The following is a 20,507-nucleotide window of genomic DNA, read 5'->3' on the forward strand; positions in this document are numbered from 1 at the left end:
ACAAAGTCGTCATAGGTAAAATAGCAATTAACAAATTATTATTGATCATCTCAACTCGATTACCTGTCTCGCTTTCACTGTCCCGGCTCAAGCAAGAAAATCAATCTCATTGAGATGATCAACGATAATCTATAAATAACCTAGAATTATTTTTTTCTCTACAGACTTTTCATACAGTGCTTTCCTGACAGAGAATGATATAGGTGTGAATGATACCCTGGACTCCACCCAGCTGTCTATGCTCTTACATACCCTAGGATTGACAGACTTCCTCCTCAATCCACAGTGTGACAGGAGTGGTGCTCCATACACTGGAGCTGTTGATGGTTGGACTAACAGTATGTAGAATAGACTGTTTCACTGAACATTTTTAATCCTTTTTGAAATTTGAAATTTGAAGTTTTACTGTTTCATTTTGTGGTTCTACTATCTGTTTAGACAAACAGAGATTTTGTATGTTTCAAAAATAATGAACAAATGTTTTTTGGCAATATGCATGCAAACTTAGTTATTTCTGGTCTAGGAATTTTTTTTGATATTTGAAAAAAAAAAGTATTTAAAAGAATTAAAAGATGGCAGAAATTTATGGTTCAAATTGGTATTAAGTTTGAAATTATCAGATTTGTCTAATAAAGGTATTAATTTCGACACTGAAAAAATCAATTATTTACACGTTTTTTTAAGAGTATTGTAAAAATTGCCTATGACTTTTACTCAAAAAAATTTATAGCATTATTGTTTTAGCAGCATTTCCTGAAAACACAATAATTAATCACTGATTTTGTCCATTGATCCACAAATTTACAGTACTCATAGATTTACAAATCTTACATAATATGTTGATTTTATTTCAGATTGTACGTCTGCCATGGATCCTCTTCCCGCCATTGTTGGAGAAGCTAACTGCCACATAGCTAGTCATTGCACTGGTGTTTATTGCTGTTTGTATAACCCCAGGATGGCAAGGTCATTTGAAACAAGAGTGAACTTTGAACCCTGTTTATTTAAGCTGACTGTTAGCATTGAAGAATTGACCTTTGACATCTTGCTGTCAGACTACGTATGGACAGAACCTACTGATGTGTGGTTGTTTGGATTTGTAAGAATGGAGTAAGTTTTATGTCATAGCTTTTATGTTATAATGCCAACATGTTTTCTGGAAACAAAGACAACTTGATATAAAGCTCACAGTCTTCTGGAAACAGAGATGTCTTGATCAATATATGTTATCAGAATTAAAAAAGAATTTCTTATTCACTTACAGTGTTTTGATACTGAAACTTTAGATAACTGTTGATTCATTAGCATTTACATTTATCAATTTCATGGATTAAGGTAAACCACAAATTCAAATGATCATTAAAGGCTATATTATTTTAAGGCTTCTGTTAAAATTTTGGCAATCTAAAACTATCTATTTGCTACATTGGTAGGTTGTTATACCGGTTTAAGGTGGTACCTAACACTACAGGGAGATAACTCTGTAAAGTCAGCTAACTGTTTTAATTACGTTGTGTTGTAAAGGGAATATTAAGCTTCTCAATGATCAAAATTGTTGTTTGTCAAACTGCTATATAACCAGTGTAATTTTTCTGACAAAACGGTTGGTTCAAAATTTTTGAAATTTTTATATACTTGTGAAAGGGTCAAAGTAAATACTTTGTCAAAATTTTATGAAAATTAAACAAGCCAAATTAATTTTAGTGAAAGTGTTGGGTACCACCTTAAATATACTGACAATTTTTTTAGATTCACTGCTGTAGACTTGGTAGTAGAAGGCGACTACATGTTAGACTTGGTTTTACGTGTCTGTATGGAGGCTGATGCTGACACAACAGTCCTGTGTTTCATCAATATCAATGTTCTGACCAAATATAGATTACCTAAAGAACAATGTGACTGGGATTTTAACTTCTTTGTCAATGGTGAGTATTACTTCTTTGTCAGTGGTGAGTATTACTTCTTTGTCAGTGGTGTGTCAGTGGTGAGTATTACTTCTTTGTCAGTGGTGAGTATTACTTCTTTGTCAGTGGTGAGTATTACTTCTTTGTCAATGGTGAGTATTACTTCTTTGTCAGTGATGTGTATAACTGACATAATGTCAGTGGTGAGTTTAACCTTTTTGTCAGTGGTGAGTATTTGAGTATAACTCTTTGTTTTTTTGAGTGTTAAGTTTATTTTCTCCATCAGTAGTAAATATGCAGTGGTAAGTATAACTTTACTGACACTACCATTGGTGAGTATATAAGTATGTGTTCCTATTCAATGGTGAGTATAACCTTTTTGTCAGTGGTGAGCATAGGATAAGATGTTGATTCCAGGTGTATGTATAGCAAAAATTCAAAATATATAAAAACTGAACATAGATATTTCTATGTTTTTAGCTCACCTGGCCCGAAGGGCCAAGTGAGCTTTTCCCATCACTTGGCGTCCGTCGTCGTCCGTTGTCGTTAACTTTTACAAAAATCTTCTCCTCTGAAACTACTGGGCCAAATTCAACCAAACTTGGCCACAATCATCATTGGGGTATCTAGTTTAAAAAATGTGTGGCGTGACCTGGCCAATCAACCAAAATGGCCGCCATGGCTAAAAATAGAACATAGGGGTAAAATGCAGTTTTTGGCTTATAACTCAAAAACCGAAGCATTAAGAGAAAATCTGACAGGGTTTAATTGTTTATTAGGTCAAGATCTATCTGCCCTGATGTTTTCACATGGATCGGACAACCCGTTGTTAGGTTACTGTCCTGAATTGGTAATTTTAAGGAAATTTTGCCGTTTTTTGTTATTATCTTGAATATTATTATAGATAGAGATAAACTGTATACAGCAATAACGTTCAGCAAAATAAGATCTACAAATAAGTTTGCATGACCAAAATAGTCAATTGACCCCTTAAGGAGTTATTGCCCTTTATAGTTAATTTTTAACATTTTTCATAAATTTTTGTAAATTTTTAGAAAATATTTTCCACTGTAATTACTGGGCCAAGTTCATTATAGATAGAGTTAATTGTAGCAACGAGAATGCTCAGTAAAGTAAGATCTACAAACACATCACTATCACCAAAACACAATTATGTCATGAATTTATCCGTGTCTAATGTTTAATATGCACAAGACCAAGGTGAGCGACACAGGCTCTTTAGAGCCTCTAGTTTGATATTTCGAACACTAATTATTGTATAATTATACTTTCTTTTTTTATTCTGGGATACCAATTTTTTGTCGATTTTGTGTGAATGTGTAAAACACCAATTTTAATGTTTAACAAACTGCCAATTTTCTAAAGGCTTCCCACTTGTGTAATTAATTTAACTAAAGCACAAAATCAAATAGCTATGAAAATACTGTTTTTTTTTCAATCAAAGGAAATTGGTCTCCAGGAACCACCAGTGGTGGAATATTCTGTGGAAGAAAAACTGAGCTACTAAAAACATAGTGAAGAAAACTAAAAGTAATTTTCACATTTTCTTTTTAGGTTTTTCACTGAACAGCTGGTTAGCCACCAATAATTACACAAGAACAGAACCGTTACCTCTGTCTGTATCTGCTCATCTGCTGTCTCACTTAAATATACAGTCATATTTAAATCACCCGACATGTCAACAGGGAGGTAGTCTATACACTACAGTGGGTACTAGATGGAATAATGGTAGGTTAATGCAAATTATAAGACTAAAAATAAACAAATTAGTGACTGTGCAAGAGACTTGACATTTGTTTGAATTGAAGGCTCTATTCACACTGTTAATGTGTGAAACTTCCCATTGATAGAAGATAATGTCTGCCGAGTTCAGATCTTATTTTTTTCTGTATTGATCAACAGCATGAATAATCAATGGAGAAAATAATTTGAAAATTTACATTACAAAAGAACTTTGCGGAGTAAACTATTCCAGTTCAATGTTTCATTTATCATTGTTGAGTCACAAATACTTATTGCTTGAATAGTTATCTTTGTTGAATAAAATTGAGAATGTAAATGGGGAATGTGCCAAAGAGACAACAACCCAACCATAGAAAAAAACAACAGGTCTTCAATGTAGCTAGAAATTCCCGCACCCCGAGGCGTCCTTCGACTGGCCCCTAAACAAATATATACTAGTTCAGTGATAATGAATGCCATACTAATTTCCAAATTGTACACAAGAAACTAAAATTAAAAATAATACAAGACTAACAAAGGCCAGAGGCTCCTGACTTGGGACAGGCGCAAAAATGTGGCGGGGTTAAACATGTTTGTGAGATCTCAACCCTCCCCCTATACCTCTTGCCAATGTAGAAAAGTAAACCCATAACAATACGCACATTAAAATTCAGTTCAAGAGAAGTCCGAGTCGTTTTTGGTTAAAATTTATATCTAGCGATAATTATGTTTAGAGATAGTTTTTTTTTCAAGTAAGTTGTTCTTGTAAAATCATTGACTTTTGTTATGTTTTCTCTTGGGTCAGACATTTTCATTTAACATAACATGTTTTGTTTCTGTTACAGTTTGTGGTAAAGAGATAGATCTTCCAATGTTGTCAGAAGATATTGTCTGTAGAGTGAATGATTCTTGTACAACTATAGACTGCTGTGTGAATGTGCTGTTACTGAATCAGACCTTCAACTTTTACCTTGACATTGACCCTTGTTATCAGGAGGTTACCGTGGGGATAGAAAAGATGTTAACAACACAGAAGCTATTGGATGGCTATACATTTGGATCATTCAATAATTTTACCTTACTTGGTGTTGGTAGAATGGAGTAAGTCTTCATAATATTGGTACTTAAGTAAAAAAAATAATAATAAACAAACAACAAAAACAAAAATAGACATTGAGTGACTGTTTTGGTGAAATACTGTTCCTGTCTTTCTGATTTTCATTTGAGTCAGTCATATGTTATTCAAGTAATAAAATTTCAATCTTGTATTCAAAGAAATAAGGACATTAAGGCCTAGTTTTGACCTAAGAAAATAAAATGTTTAATAACATTTTCAAATTAGCACAATGTTTAAAAATGCATAGGGTCAAGAAATATGAATGAAAAACTTTAAGATTTTTATACGCCCGTCTTCTTTTAGACGGGACGTATTATGGTATACCGTTGTCTGTGGGTCCGTCTGTCCGTCCGTCGTCCACACTTCGGACAATAACTCAAAAACACTTTCACCAATTTCCATGAAACTTAAGTGAATTGTTTATATCTATTGACGTTAGCTCCCTTTCGTTTTTTTTTAATTTCAGATTTTAAGTTTTGGATTTATGGGGCTTTATTCATAAAAAAGGGGGGATTTTCAACACTTCGGACAATAACTCAAAAAGGCTTTCACCAATGTCCATGAAACTTAAGTGAATTGTTTATATATATTGATGTAAGCTCCCTTTCAATTTTTATAAATTTCAGATTTTAAGTTTTGGATTTATGGGGCTTTATTCATAAAAAAAGGGGGATTTTCAACACTTCGGACAATAACTCAAAAAGGCTTTCACCAATGTCCATGAAACTTTGGTGAATTGTTTATATTTATTGATGTAAGCTCCCTTTCAATTTTTATAAATTTCAGATTTTAAGTTTTGGATTTATGGGGCTTTATTCATAAAAAAAAAGGGTGATTTTCAACACTTCGGACAATAACTCAAAAAGGCTTTCACCACTGTCCATGAAACTTAAGTGAATTGTTTATATCTATTGACGTAAGCTCCCTTACGTTTTTTTTTAATTTCAGATTTTAAGTTTTGGATTTATGGGGCTTTATTCATAAAAAAAGGGGGGATTTTCAACACTTCGGACAATAACTCAAAAAGGCTTTCACCAATGTCCATGAAACTTTGTTGAATTGTTTATATCTATTGATTTAAGCTCCCTTTCAATTTTTATAAATTTCAGATTTTAAGTTTTGGATTTATGGGGCTTTATTCATAAAAAAAAGGGGGATTTTCAACACTTCGGACAGTAACTTTAAAAAGGCTTTCACCAATGTCCATGAAACTTTGGTGAATTGTTTATATCTATTGATGTAAGCTCCCTTTCAATTTTTATAAATTTCAGATTTCACATTTCCGTGTTATAAATTTTTATGCTTAAAAAATGGGGGATTTTCCAATTTTGGGACAATAACTAACACTTTCACAAAATTGTATGCAACTTTGATAAATTGTTTATATCTATTGACATAAGCTCCCTATCCATTTTTATAAATTTTAGATTTTACGTTTTCTTAATAATAAGTAATGAATTTTTATACTTAAAAAAGGGGGATTTTATGAAACTTTGGTGAATATATTAATGTAACATCCCTTTTGATTTGTATATATATATTTCTAGTTGATAATATAAATTCATTTAAAGCATAAAAGACAAGTTAAAAGAGCAACGGGCGTATCATGCACTAAAGCGCAGCCCTTTATTATGTGATAACATCACAATTACGTCATAATATGTACTGTTTTCACAAAAACGATGAAAAATACATGCCGTTTTCGATCTTTATTTCTGTTGTGGAAACATCTTGCGCAGCCAAGAAACAACCAAATAATTTAACAGAAGCTTAATTATAACTATTGACACAATCTTACCAAATATAAAGTTTTTTCTTGGGTGCGCACATACTTTTTCAATCTAGAATATACTTAAGAAATTTGATGAAAAACAAAAAAAAAAATCATGAAATTTTACAAATTATGCAAATTAAGTCATGATATGTTGCCATGATAACTTGTTCAATGTCCAAAATTGTTTTGTTTTTCTGAACACCTTGCACCTTAGATACTGTACAGTAATCTAAAAATATGTATGATAACTTTTAAATTTGCACTATTTTTTTGGCCAAATAAGAGCCTTACTCTTTAATACTCGATTCCACAAATATCCAGTAGTCAATCAGGAGGTTTTCAACAAACAACAACCACTGAACAGGTTTCTGACTTACGACAAGTGCAAACAAATGCAGCAGGTTGAAACGTTTTAACAGGCGCCAACCTTCACCCTAACTTGAAACAATAGTGTAACATCACATCATATTTTGTCTACTTTAAAGTTTTAAGTTTGCACTTACTTTATTTTTTATTTTATTTTCCATGGAATGATATGTTCGGAATAAAGTTTAGTAAGAGGCCAATGAGTTTTAGAAAAGCACATAAGTAAAGTTGATATTTTTATAACAGAGTATTATATATATTTTTTTACAGATACAGCATAGAAGATTTCCCAGGTGAAGGTGTTTATGTAATTAACCTGAAAATACGGGTCTGTTTTGAGACAGTAGGCCCCTGTGAAATAGATGAAGTCATATTGAACGATTTAACATTTCCCAAGAAGACATGTACCTGGGATGAAACTTATAATATTAAAGGTATCTTCATTTGTTTTCAAAATCATAGGCACACCATTGGTATGCCTTAATTTTGATTACTTTTATTGTAGTTGAGAAACAGATACTTACATTGAGGACTTGTAAAATTATAGTAAAAATAAAATGATGCCACAGAAAGCTGCCTTAACACATTTTCATAATATAAAGATTTTCTTCCTTTTAATAAATTAATTTTGATTCCAAGTTTGCTCTCCTGGTTCCCTGCTGTGTGCTATTGACAGTCTTTGTCTGTAAATTTTGATGATGGAAGACCTTTTACAAACAGTTCTTATTTGCCATTTGTAATTAAAGATACGTCATTCCCATTGAATTACTGAGGAAAATCACACTTTCTTCTTTTCTTAACATTTTTTGGCTTAGATTTTAATAATAATCAAACTTGGTAAGAATGAAGGTATTTATAGATTATCTGTTTTGGATGAAAACATGGCTGCTAATGGCAGTGTTTAATGAATCTGATAGGTTACTTTTCAAAATTCTTCTTCTCCGCTCACTTTCTATATCTTTTGATGGGTGGTCACATATATTAAGTTTGAAATAGTAATATTTGAAAATGTAATTTTTTTTCTCCAGATTTTGCACTGAACCAATGGTTACGAGTTAGATCTGAGTCAACAGATGACATACTACCAGCATATTACATAGCAGAGTTTCTACAACAGCTGGATCTGACTAGTTACCTACAAGACACACCATGCAGCAGGGACAATGTACCATATGTTAATGCTACAAATGGATGGCATAGTGGTAAATATCAAATGTTTTTATGTCCAACCTAGCAGCAAGCATTATGTTCATTAGTCTGTTCTTCTGTATGTTCGTCCATGTTGTCTGTCTGTCTGTCTGTCTGTCTGTCTGTCTGTCTGTCTGTCTGTCTGTCTGTCTGTCTGTCTGTCTGTCTGTCTGTCTGTCTGTCTGTCTGTCTGTCTGTCTGTCTGTCTGTCTGTCTGTCTGTCTGTCTGTCTGTCTGTCTGTCTGTCTGTCTGTCTGTCCTGCTTCAGGTTTAAGGTTTTTGGTCAAGTAAGTTTTTGTTGAAGGTGAAGTCCAATCAAGTTGAAACTTAGTTCACATGTTCCCTACAATATGATCTTTCAAATTTTAATGCCAAATTAGAATTTTGACCACTGAACATAGAAAATGATAGTAAGTACAAGTGTGGCATTTGTGTACTGTGGACACATTATCTGTTAATTACAAGTCATGATGAATGTACTATGATTATTCTAGTTGATGGTTTGCCAGTTCATTTGGATATTTTATCCACAACTCCTACTCAGTGACTTAAATTCCCCGAAATATTCAGACCGGGAACAACACCTAAGTAATAACATGTGCCTTTGATTATATTTGAGTGATTTTTTAATTAGTTTTTAAAATATTGACTTTGTCATTCAAACTGATTTTTTTTAAAATTTATTTCAGATTGTGCTGATAATATCACCTTACCTTCACTATGGTCTGGCTCTCCACCGAACCCTTTGACCTGTTCCTTCAACAATGAATGTTCTGGTGTGTCATGTTGTATCGACTCCATGTTCATCAACAGATCATTTTACGCAAACCTTGAACTGGACCCATGTGAACAGAAGCTCCATATAGGGATAGAGAAGTTACAGTTTACTGTATCCCTGCTGGATTTTGTCTTCGGTTTGTATTTAACAGTTTGAATGATACATTAAATCAATTGTAAAGCATACAGTTATGAAGGTAACAGTTGAAATAAAGCAAGAATATTTTGGGTTTAAAGCTTGTTAGATTTATGGGTACGTAAATTATGCCTCTAAACAGCCCTCATCAGGTCTCTTTAAACACTACAAACTGTTTATAACCTAGTGTTCTAGTCCACTGAAAGCATCCACCTTTATAAAGGCTTCAATTTATAATAGATATTGTTCTCACTGTATCTCTCAGAGATGTTATTCTCTACTGCAAAATGCAAGTAATTGTGGTACTTTCTATGTTTATACGGCAATGAGGCAGCAACATTAACAAAATAAGACATCTTGTGTAAGCAGGATACGGGAATCTGACAAAACAGTAAGTGATTAGAACCTTCCCAATGAGACCCTCTTTTTATACATTGGTATTGTTAATAGGAAAATCTCTGATATCTTTATATTTATGTTTTCATGCAGATTCTTTAATACAGAAAGTATTTTCAAGTAAATCATACTACAATATTTTGAATTAATATAAAAAAGAAGATGTGGTATGATTGCCAATGAGACAACTATCCACAAAAGACCAAAATGACACAGACATTAACAACTATAGGTCACCGTACGGCCTTCAACAATGAGCAAAGCCCATACCGCATAGTCAGCTATAAAAGGCCCTGATAAGACAATGTAAAACAATTCAAACGAGAAAACTAACGGCCTTATTAATGTAAAAAAATGAACGAAAAACAAATATGCAACACATAAACAAACAACAACCACTGAATATACAGGCTCAGTTTTTTTTTGTTTTTTTTTATTGTTCTTTATATTTTCAGATAAGGACCAAGAATTTAGCTTAAAGAAAACTATTAGAATCTTGTAAGTTGACGTAATTTTGTAACAGCAGTCTGTAAATCAGATGAAGGGCCAAACAAATCTGGCATACGCCTGAATGACCTTTTCTTGCGTCAAATAAGTAAATTATAATATTTTGAAAAGTACTTCTTTTATGAAGATAACATATTAAAGTGTTCCAAGATTCTGAGAAAGTATCAATCTAAATAATTTATAATATTTTATTATTACACGTCCTGATTTATATTATAGGTACAACATTTATGATTTAAAGAGTGAGGATGAATATTTGATTACCTTGAAAATTGCTGTCTGCTGGGAAACCTACTTACCATGTGACTGGACTGCTACCCTGTTTGAAAATACCAGGATACCAAAGAAGCCATGTAGCCAGAGAATGGACTATGTTACTCCAGGTTTTTGTATTGAATTGAACTATCTCCTCTATTTAAAAAAAACAAAACTATTACCTGTGGGTAATTTTATCTTTGATTCAACAAAACTAAATAATGCTAGGCCATCCCTGTATAATCATATGCATAGTGTAGGATGTTTTAAACCAATCCCAATGTTTTGGTGTACACTTTTGATATTTATCACACAGAATATGTGAAAAGTAAAATAACGAAAAAAACAAACTCTGACAAAAATTCTAAATATGTCCCTAGGCAAATGACAAAATCAAAAGCTCAAACACATCAAACAAATGGACAACAATTGTCATATTCCTGACTTAGTACAGGGCACTACAGGCATATTCTTGTTTAGAAGATGGTGGATTAAGCCTGATTTTAAAGCTAGCTAAACCTCTCACTGAAATTTATCCCTGTTTTATATTCTTTAAGATGCCATTCCTCTATATTTAACAATCAGATTATTTTTAACCAACAGGGTTGTTCTTTATGTCCTACCTTCTAATGACTGACTAAATTTTTGTCACAGATTTTTCGTTGACTGATTGGGCAGCAGATAATGGAGTAGATATAAACAACATGATAGATCTTGATGTGCACAAGTTTTATGACGCAGCAGATATTGGATGGTTCTTACAGTTCCCGTCATGTGACCGTGGGGACTCACCATTTGGTCCTTCTACTAACGGCTGGAATAATAGTAAGTATTAAGTATAGTAGTACAAAGTTGATGCAAAGTTACTGATAGAGGCATTTATTATACAAATCTATGCGGTATGATTGCCAATGAGACAACTATCAAGCCGACCAGCAGAGTTCAAATAGCCAAGCCAATATTTTCAAATGATAAATCCCAATTGACCACTACAACAATTTTCACACATTATAGTTATACCAATTCTCATGTAGTACATGAATTGATCAGAATTTAAAAAAAAAAACAAAAACATCCTGGAATTGTTCACTGCTGTGTGCACATGCTATGTTGGAAGATGTTATTGCATACTTATCTATTGAATTAATTAATTTAATTTACCCTTGTAGCATGTCCGGGTATCATAACAGACCTGAATGATCTCCCCTCAACAACTTCCTGTCACATCTCCACTTCCTGTACCGATGTGAGATGCTGTGTGGAGATTCCAACGCTGAACAATTTTACCGTTGATTTCACTGTTTCTCTGGATGACTGTCAGAAAACACTGACTGTTACCATAGAGAAATGGACTCATTCTCAAATGCTCCATAATTATACCTGGGGAACAGAAGAGTACTTCTGGGTTAGAGGTATATACAGGATTAAGTAAGTATTAATGAAGAGGAAATTTGAATTTTAAGATGTTTACACCTTCAAAGAGTATAAGTTTAAACTATAAACTGTAAAGCGGGCTTGAAATACGCAAAGAATATTGTTTTGTTTTTGTAGAAGCAAGACATTGGTGGAGCTATTCTGACAGCTGTCTTGTCTGCACGCTGTTAACAATTGTTAAGTTTTCTGCTTAATTTGATTTGATTGGAACTGCATTTGGTAGATCAATAATATTCTCTATATGTTACATTACTATCATTTTCACAACTGTTTCTGAGGTCCAGTAACTTACAATTTTAAAACTCCTTACTTAATGTTCAATGTTAAGTTATCTGCCTAAGAGAGTTTGATGTGAGCTACTTGAGACAGCCAATGATATATTGTAATCTGTTTGATGTGCTTGCCTCTATGTCATGGTCCAGCAACTTTGAATTGATTAGAAAAGTTGCTGTCCATCAGATTGTCATTTTCTTAATTTTCTGCTGATAGACATGACATATCTTTGTGTCAACATTTTATTTTACTGTGCCTTATATTGATGAACTGTTGTTAGCTAGCTAGAATTCTTGTTAATTCTTGTTAGCTAGCTAGAATTCTTGAATTTTATATTATATCTTTTATAGATTCCGAGTCATTGACTTAAATGATCAGGCTTTATTCCGACTGTATATATCATTTGAAGCCTGTTTTGACGCAGGACAACCCTGTACACAAACAGTAGATGTTATGAACAGTATAGAACTTCCCAAACAGGAATGTACATGGAGTACAGGATATAGAATTTCAGGTATATTTTACTGAAAGTTATTGAAAAGTTCATTGTCCCTTGACACTCTTTGCCAGTATGGTCTTGAGAAACAATGATAGTCTGTCGGAAGGAGACAATAAATGGCTGACCCATGTTAAGAGAGAGCCATATCTTTGCATGTAAAAGACACCTTTGTTGATTTTGAAAAAAAAGGCACTACAAGGCAGCACTCCCACTGGCAAAGTGGAAAGGGACTAATATAAAGTTGCAATAACTTGTTTTCCAATACACTATAAATAAATATGTTTAAACTGAATTCATTGTTAATTTTCTGTTGTTGAGAAAAATTAGATGCTTGTTGTCACACAGTTTGTGAAAGAATGAGAATATTATTTGTAGTACAAATCAATAGATACAATTATATTACTCCTTATTATTTTCCTCTTTGTAAGTATAGATACACCAAGAAATTAAACATAAGAAGAAGTACACTGAATGTAAATGTTTGAAGATGTACACATCCTTTAAAGCCAAAACCATAAATTTAAAAGTCTGAAAATTTAAGTCTTTCTCAATTTAAAAAAATTGTTAGATAAGAAAAAAATGAGTCCACAATATATATGTATCATGAATGTTTAGACTTGCAACATTTAATTTCAATTATTTATTCGGGATCACATTGACCCACATTTGTAAAACATCACATTTCAGATCACATTGACCTACATTTCTGTTCTTTTTTATAGACTGTCCACTGTATGTACTAGGTGACCTAGTTTTCTTGCTTGATGAATCTATCAGTGTTGGTGCATCACATTTTAACAAGTCCCTAGATGCCATAGCTTCAGCAGTCAACAACCTGGCCATTGGAGCTAATTTGACAAGAGTTGGATTTGTGGTGTTTGGTGGAAACCAAACAACCAATAGAACTATTTTTGACATGAATTATGACAAGGCAGCCATCTTGAATGGCATCTTGGACACAAAACATGACCCAGGAATTGCAAACACAGTTAGTGTTTTAAAATATATTTGTGATAATAAATTCACGGAAAGTGCAGGTGGACGAACGGATGTTCAAAATTATCTGGTTGTGCTTTCTGATGGACGATCAGCCAATCATGAGGATATAAAGATCCAAGCTGACCTCTGTAGTACAGCAGGAATAAGAATAATTGGGGTACCAATAGGGGATGCTGCAAACGATGCTTTATTAAAAGCCATTTCTTATTTTGATCCAAGTTATTATGTGAAGACAGTATACAATGATCTAGGACCAACAATAGCAGCACTGGTTAATTCTTCTGTAGACTGTAGCTCAGGTAAGGCTAAAGGTTATTCTGAATATAACAAATTTGCATGTGCAAGACGAAATAAGGGTACACAATTGATTAGAACCAATATATATTTTTGATATTATAGCTACTATGAAGGTTCTGGTAAAGAAGTTCCTGGGTGTCAATTTATGTTGTTAGTGTATGCCAATAAATTTTGTTGTGGAAAATAATCCTAGGTTTGTGGGCAGTCTCACCTGAACAAATTTATATTCATTAAAAAAAATATGGTGTGTCTGAACTTCACTCTGAGGTCCATGACCTGTCTCACATCTAGGAGTAACCTTAAAATTGATGCTTTTTATATGATCTATGCTTTCTTGAGGAGGGATTTCCCTTGAAAAGTCAGATGCTTCTTTTGAGTTTTTCATTCATTAAAGCACCTTTGAACTGCTGATGAAATCCACAATGAGATTATTATTTATACTGTGTGTAGGAATTTTCCTGAAGTAGTGGAAAACAATATCTTTGTTGTCAACTATTTTTATACAATGCCTTGTTTTGATGTTTTTAGGATTTTTCCTGAAGTCGTGGAAAACTGGTCATGGTCTGGCAGACAATGCTGTTCTCAATCAATGGCAGATCTCTAGTCTGATGCAGGAAAACAGGATAACAGAATATGTTGTCTCAGACCAGTGTAGTCTGACAGGCGGGATGTTTAGTGGTTCTATAGATGGCTGGGTTAATGGTAAGTGTTGTCTCAGACCAGTGTAGTCTGACAGGCGGGATGTTTAGTGGTTCTATAGATGGCTGGGTTAATGGTAAGTATTGTCTTAGACCAGTGTAGTCTGACAGGGGGGATGTTTAGTGGTTCTATAGATGGCTGGGTTAATGGTAAGTATTGTCTTAGACCAGTGTAGTCTGACAGGCGGGATGTTTAGTGGTTCTATAGATGGCTGGGTTAATGGTAAGTATTGTCTTAGACCAGTGTAGTCTGACAGGGGGGATGTTTAGTGGTTCTATAGATGGCTGGGTTAATGGTAAGTATTTGTACTGTGTGATAATGAGTTTTATGTCTTGCATGGTTAAAGAGTAGGTAAGAAACATAATTATAAATAAGACCAAAAATAAAATTTAAATTGTTAGATGTTGCTATTCTACCCACCTAAAAAGCAACCTGCCACAAAAAATTTATAACATATTGTTTTATTTTATTTTTTTCAAAGTTTTTTTCGGGCTCTAATGTTATTTTCTTGTCCAAAACATGCGATTAATTTTGTTGAGCAACAAAAAATAGAACCTCTACCTACCTAAGCTAACCCTACAAGGCAACATTAAAACTTTGTTAACAAATCACAAATCCGTATTTCTTATTTACATTGAAATTTGTTTACAAAACGAAAACTTCACATAGTATATAGAAATAAGAAGATGTGGTGTCAGTTCCATGAGACAACTCTCAATTTAAGTCACACTGTAAAAATCATTAAAGATCAAAGTATGCCCTTCAATGCGGAGGCTAAGCTTACACCAAACAGTAAGTTATAAATGGTCTCAAAATGACTTGTGTAAAACAATTAACAGGAAGCCAAGTCTAAGCTATATAAAAAACAAGAAACGAGAAACACTTATGAACCACATCAACACATGACAATCATAGAACAACATATTAACACAGAATATCTTTTTTGCATTACAGAATGTAGCCTTGGTGTTAGGACATTACCAATACAGAGTCCCCAGCTGATTTGTCATGTGAGTGACAGATGTACAGACATTGACTGCTGTTTGTATGATACAGAGACATTCAGACATTATAATTTGTTCCTACATCTTGACCCCTGTAACCACAGACTACAGATTGGAGTAGAACTTTACAGCTTTGATGTCTCTCTGCTGGACTTTGATTTTGGTAAGATAAGTGAATATATTAAAAAAAAACAAACCTATTAGACTATCATTTTATTATTCATACACAAAAGGAATAAAATTGAGAATGGAAATTGGGAATATGTCAAAGAGCCAATAACCCAACCAAAGGGCAGATAATAGCTGAAGGCCATAAAGGGGGGGAGGGTCCCCAATCCCCAATCCTGAGGTCCTGAATTGAAAGAAAGTTAAATCCTGACATCCCGAAATTCAAAAAAGACTTCCTGGATCCCGAAACGATTAATCCTAAAAATCCCTAGCTTATAAAACTGCTGCCCTGATAAATGGGTCTTCAACACAGCAGAAAAAAACCGCACCAGGAGTTGCTCACATTTTTCTAGTGTCAATGAAATGGAATTGTATCAAAATATTTTTGTTATACTTAAGAAAAACTGCTCAGTTGTCTTGAAGTTTCAGAGTTTTGACATATTGAATAAAACTGTTGATTTACACATTTATTTTGTCATTTGATTTAACAGCAAGAGTATTCAGTTGAATATCATTTTGTTTCAGAGAAGAGTTATGAAGTTGACCTTTCGGGTATATTCAGAATTCTGTAAGTATTATAGTAATATGCGACCTTTCGGGTATATTCAGAATTCTGTAAGTATTATAGTAATATGCGACCTTTCGGGTATATTCAGAATTCTGTAAGTATTATAGTAATATGTGTTATTTAATTCATAAAATAACAGCAGCTGATCTCAAAAAATGATCTTGAACCTGATGGCTGCAGAACTGAACAATGGTCAGTTGTTTGTGACCAATGAAAAAAAACTAGAAAATTGATTCATACATTGACCTATAATGGTTTACTTTTACAAATAGTGACTTGGATAGAGAGTTGTCTCATTGGCACTCATGCCACATCTCTTTATATCTATTTTATAAATCTTTGTAACTGACTTTTTTTTTCCAATGTAGGAAATTAATTCTTGAAACAAGTGATTTTAGCTATCAGATCAAAATATTGTAATGATTTTATGTCAATATAACATTTCTGAAGTTTTTATTCAAAATGCCACCGGTCTGACAGTCTAGACCAATATATTATGAGTACCTGTTAAGCTCACCAATGAAATGCTTAAAAAACAACATACAACATTGAAACTAAACATTTTGATAATACATATTTCAATATAAACATGAAATGATGTCACTTGAACAGAATGATGCATATTATTACAGATTTAATGTAGAAGATTTGGTGTATGAAGAGAGTTATGTTGTGAATATGGAAGTCCATATCTGTTGGGACATCACTAATCCTTGTAACTTAGAAGTCACAGTGTTAAAGAATGTCATCTTGTATAAACAGCCTTGTAATCTCACCACATATTTTGCCGTAGATGGTATGCATTTTACTATACACATGATTCATACCACTAATACAAACTAGTCGCTATGAAAAAGACAATGCCTGGTTCTGAAAGAGCTGTTCAGCATGAAAAATCAATCTAATTGTCAAAAGTCTGCCAAGTTTTGACTGAATCAAACCCCCACATCAAATTCTTTTTCAAAAAAGTACTTAAAGGCAACAATCTTTCTATTTTAATCAATCACTCTATTATATAATTAATTGATTTTCTGTTTACAGACTTTTCCCTGGCCAACTGGTTTACAGACACTGGTTACCCTCCATCTATATCCCTGACTGGAGATGCTCAACAGGACTTAATGGAGACATTAGACATCTTTAATTTTCTCAACTCTCCCTACCAATGTCAGATGTCTGGTGGATGGAATGATAGTAAGTAGACTGGTTACCTTTGATCTGTATCCCTGTGTGAAAATATCATGAATTACATGATTAATACATGGACAGGCAGAAATCTCCATATAAGAATCAGAACTCGCTCCATGTTGCTATGGCTTATAAAAATCACACAGCATTTTTTTTCTGACTATAATAAATCATCGTCAGTGAAAAGCAACATCAATCTAAAATCCTTTCAACAATTTAAGAAACATGTGTCTTTGATGGTTGTATCTAATTTATTACATCAAAATTTTTAGATAGATATAAGAAGATGTGGTTTTAAATAATGAGTGCAAATGAGATAACTCTCCGTCCAAATCACAATTTATAAAAGTAAACCATTATAGGTCAAATTACTTCAATACAGAGCCTTGGCACACCAAACAGCAAGCTATAAAGGGCCCCAAATGTTACTAATGTAAAACCATTCAAACGGGAAAACCAACTGTCTAATCTATATAAAAAAGCATGTCTTGAATAAGCAGATAAAAGTTATTATATATTTTTTTTTGTATCATCAATATGTTATATGATAATTTCTAGAAGTGTGAGAATGTTATTAGTATCCACTGCATGTCTTTATGTCTGTGTGTCCTTTATCTCAAATACTGTGAGTGCTATGATAATTGAATACACAGACTGATTTTTAACCGGATTTTTGTGACAAAAATGTCGGTTATTGATTTGGGGATGTACGGCGGGCGGCCGGGCGGGCGGGCGGGCGGGCGGGCAGCAATCAAATGTTGTCCGTGCATTAACTCATGAACCGTTCAACCAAAGCTTTTAAAATTTTAATATGTTATTACTGACAACTATACGGAGGTCAAGTTCAATAATGGCGATTTTGACTTTTACCGTTCAGGAGTTATGGTTCTTGAAAGGCGGCAATCAAATGTTGTCCGTGCATTAACTCATGAACTGTTCAACCAAAGCTTTTAAAATTTTAATATGTTATTACTGACAACTATACGGAGGTCAAGTTCAATAATGGCGATTTTGACTTTTACCGTTCAGGAGTTATGGTTCTTGAAAGATTGAAAAATGGAGTTTTCAGTCGTGTCCGTGCATTTACTCATGAACTGTTCTACCAAAGCTTCCCAAATTTTAATATGTTGTTACTAATGACAGAATGGAGGTCAATTTCAATAATGACGATTTTGACTTTTACCGTTCAGGAGTTATGGTTCTTGAAAGATTGAAAAATGGTGTTTTCCGTCGTGTCCGTGCATTTTCTCATGAACCATTCAACCAAAGCTTTTGAAATTTTAATATGTTGTTACTGATGACAAAATAGAGGTCAAGTTCCATAATGACGATTTTGAATTTTACTGTTCAGGAGTTATGGTTCTTGAAAGATCGTAAAATGGCGTTTCAATTCACGTTGTTGCATTTACTCATGAACCATTCAATCTAAGCTTTTCAAATATTATTATTTCAAAATGATGATACTGATGACAAAATGGAGGTCAAATTTGATATTGATGATTTTCACTTTCACCATTCATCAGTAATGGTTCTTGTGATATTGCCAGGACACAAATAAATGTAAATAAATCCGGTTTGCTGTCGTTGTGACAGCCTCTTGTATTTATTAATGTCTCGCGTCTTGTCAACTGTTGTAGGCCCACTTGACTTGGTTTGTCTAGATTGCTGAGGGTGGTAAAGGGTTATTTTTGTGCAACGTGTTTTACCATTTTTATTTCAGGTACAGCCGTGAAAAAGGTTCATTATTCACCGTGTTTCATGAAATTGGTAAAAAGATCAACGTGAAAGACATTTTTTATTGCTCGTTCATCGTGAAATGGCAATTTTATTTCACGTTCTTCCGTTCAGATAACCCCCTTTACTCATTGCTATTTAAAACCTTTATCTTTTCCTTTATTTCAGCCTGTCATGAGTCTGCAGAAAATTTACCTGTTCTTCCAAATTCAATCAACTGTACAATAACAGAAGGGTGCACTGCTGTGGAGTGCTGTGTGGAATCTGTCCGTCTGCAGAGATATTTTAACACTATATTGACCATTGACCCCTGCCACTATAACATGACTGTGGGAATAGACAGATACACTTTTAATGTCAATATTCAGGACAAACCATGGGGTAAACATTTCTTTATTATTTGAAACATTTGTTGCCTTACCTCATCAACTTAATAATTTGTGCTGCTTTGGATAGAAATAGACCCTATGCAAATACAAACCAATACATCTGGTACTAAACTATTTTGGGTTGAAAAATTCTTATGTAAAGTGTATAACTATTTGAAAATATAGTGGTTATAAGAACTCTTCAAAAGGGAACAAAATTTTAATTCTTTGATATTTTATTTGAATGTTTGAAAATCAATGAAAGTCATACTACATCTGTTAAGGTATTTAAGGTTGAAAAATTGCTATTTAAAAAGTGTATAACTGTTTGAAAATTGAGTTGATATAAGAACTTTACAAAAGAGACCAAAATTATAATTCTTTAATATTGTATTTGACTGTAGAACAGACATGTTAAAAGTTACCAATTCATAATATAGATCATTATTCTGCTCGGATGTATTTATTTATCAGTTATGTATGTTTTATGTATTTATTTATGATATATTGTATTTGCAGATATATTATATTTGTACTGATGAGGATCATTTGCTCAAAGTAATAAAGAATTGAATTGAATTGAAATTGAATGTTAGAAAATCAGAGTCATACCATAGATGCAAACCATTATGATCTCCCTTTAATTTGACCAAAATTAAGGTGTTATAATCAACAGTCTATTCATTACCTGTTCAGAACAGTTCTCTGTTTATGAAACATTGTTGATAATTGAGATATAACATTGATTAGTTGTATTTATTTTTCAGAAACTATCTGGAATGTATGGCTGAATGGAGTTGTTAGACTGGAGTAAGTAACACTAAAATGTTTCCTTGGAACTTTTAGTTTCTGTATCCATGTTTGATAATCAAATTGGACTTTCCTTTTTCACAACAGATGAAAAGAAGCCAAACTAATATCATCAATTTAAAAAAGTTATCCTTCGTATGTTCCTACACATTTAGCACTGGAATCAGCAGTTTCATGACAATTGTTGCAAAAATTTAAAAACTGCAGTTCCTGACAAATTTACCAATGGAAAGATTTTTAAAAGATAATGAATTTAAGTCCTCTAATGCAAGCACCATTAACTATAAAGTTTATTCTTAGGGC

At 33.2% G+C, this 20,507-nt stretch overlaps 1 protein-coding gene across 1 annotated transcript in view; it reads left to right on the forward strand.

Annotated features, from left to right (window-relative positions):
• The window catches only part of LOC139501998 (uncharacterized), a 155,650-nt gene that overhangs the window by 127,014 nt on the left and 8,129 nt on the right, over positions 1-20,507 (forward strand). The window contains exons 95-115 of the mRNA XM_071291318.1: positions 165-338; positions 855-1,110; positions 1,750-1,925; positions 3,480-3,653; positions 4,493-4,748; positions 7,175-7,338; positions 7,933-8,106; positions 8,782-9,006; positions 9,857-9,899; positions 10,128-10,291; positions 10,818-10,988; positions 11,333-11,591; positions 12,221-12,384; positions 13,092-13,667; positions 14,194-14,367; positions 15,319-15,531; positions 16,062-16,104; positions 16,737-16,900; positions 17,146-17,298; positions 19,195-19,407; positions 20,162-20,204. Coding sequence (XP_071147419.1) covers positions 165-338; positions 855-1,110; positions 1,750-1,925; positions 3,480-3,653; positions 4,493-4,748; positions 7,175-7,338; positions 7,933-8,106; positions 8,782-9,006; positions 9,857-9,899; positions 10,128-10,291; positions 10,818-10,988; positions 11,333-11,591; positions 12,221-12,384; positions 13,092-13,667; positions 14,194-14,367; positions 15,319-15,531; positions 16,062-16,104; positions 16,737-16,900; positions 17,146-17,298; positions 19,195-19,407; positions 20,162-20,204 — 3,979 coding nt within the window. The remainder of the gene's footprint in view (positions 1-164; positions 339-854; positions 1,111-1,749; positions 1,926-3,479; positions 3,654-4,492; positions 4,749-7,174; positions 7,339-7,932; positions 8,107-8,781; positions 9,007-9,856; positions 9,900-10,127; positions 10,292-10,817; positions 10,989-11,332; positions 11,592-12,220; positions 12,385-13,091; positions 13,668-14,193; positions 14,368-15,318; positions 15,532-16,061; positions 16,105-16,736; positions 16,901-17,145; positions 17,299-19,194; positions 19,408-20,161; positions 20,205-20,507) is intronic.

This window comes from Mytilus edulis, chromosome 13 (assembly GCF_963676685.1).
Source record: "Mytilus edulis chromosome 13, xbMytEdul2.2, whole genome shotgun sequence".
NCBI lineage: Eukaryota > Metazoa > Mollusca > Bivalvia > Mytilida > Mytilidae > Mytilus > Mytilus edulis.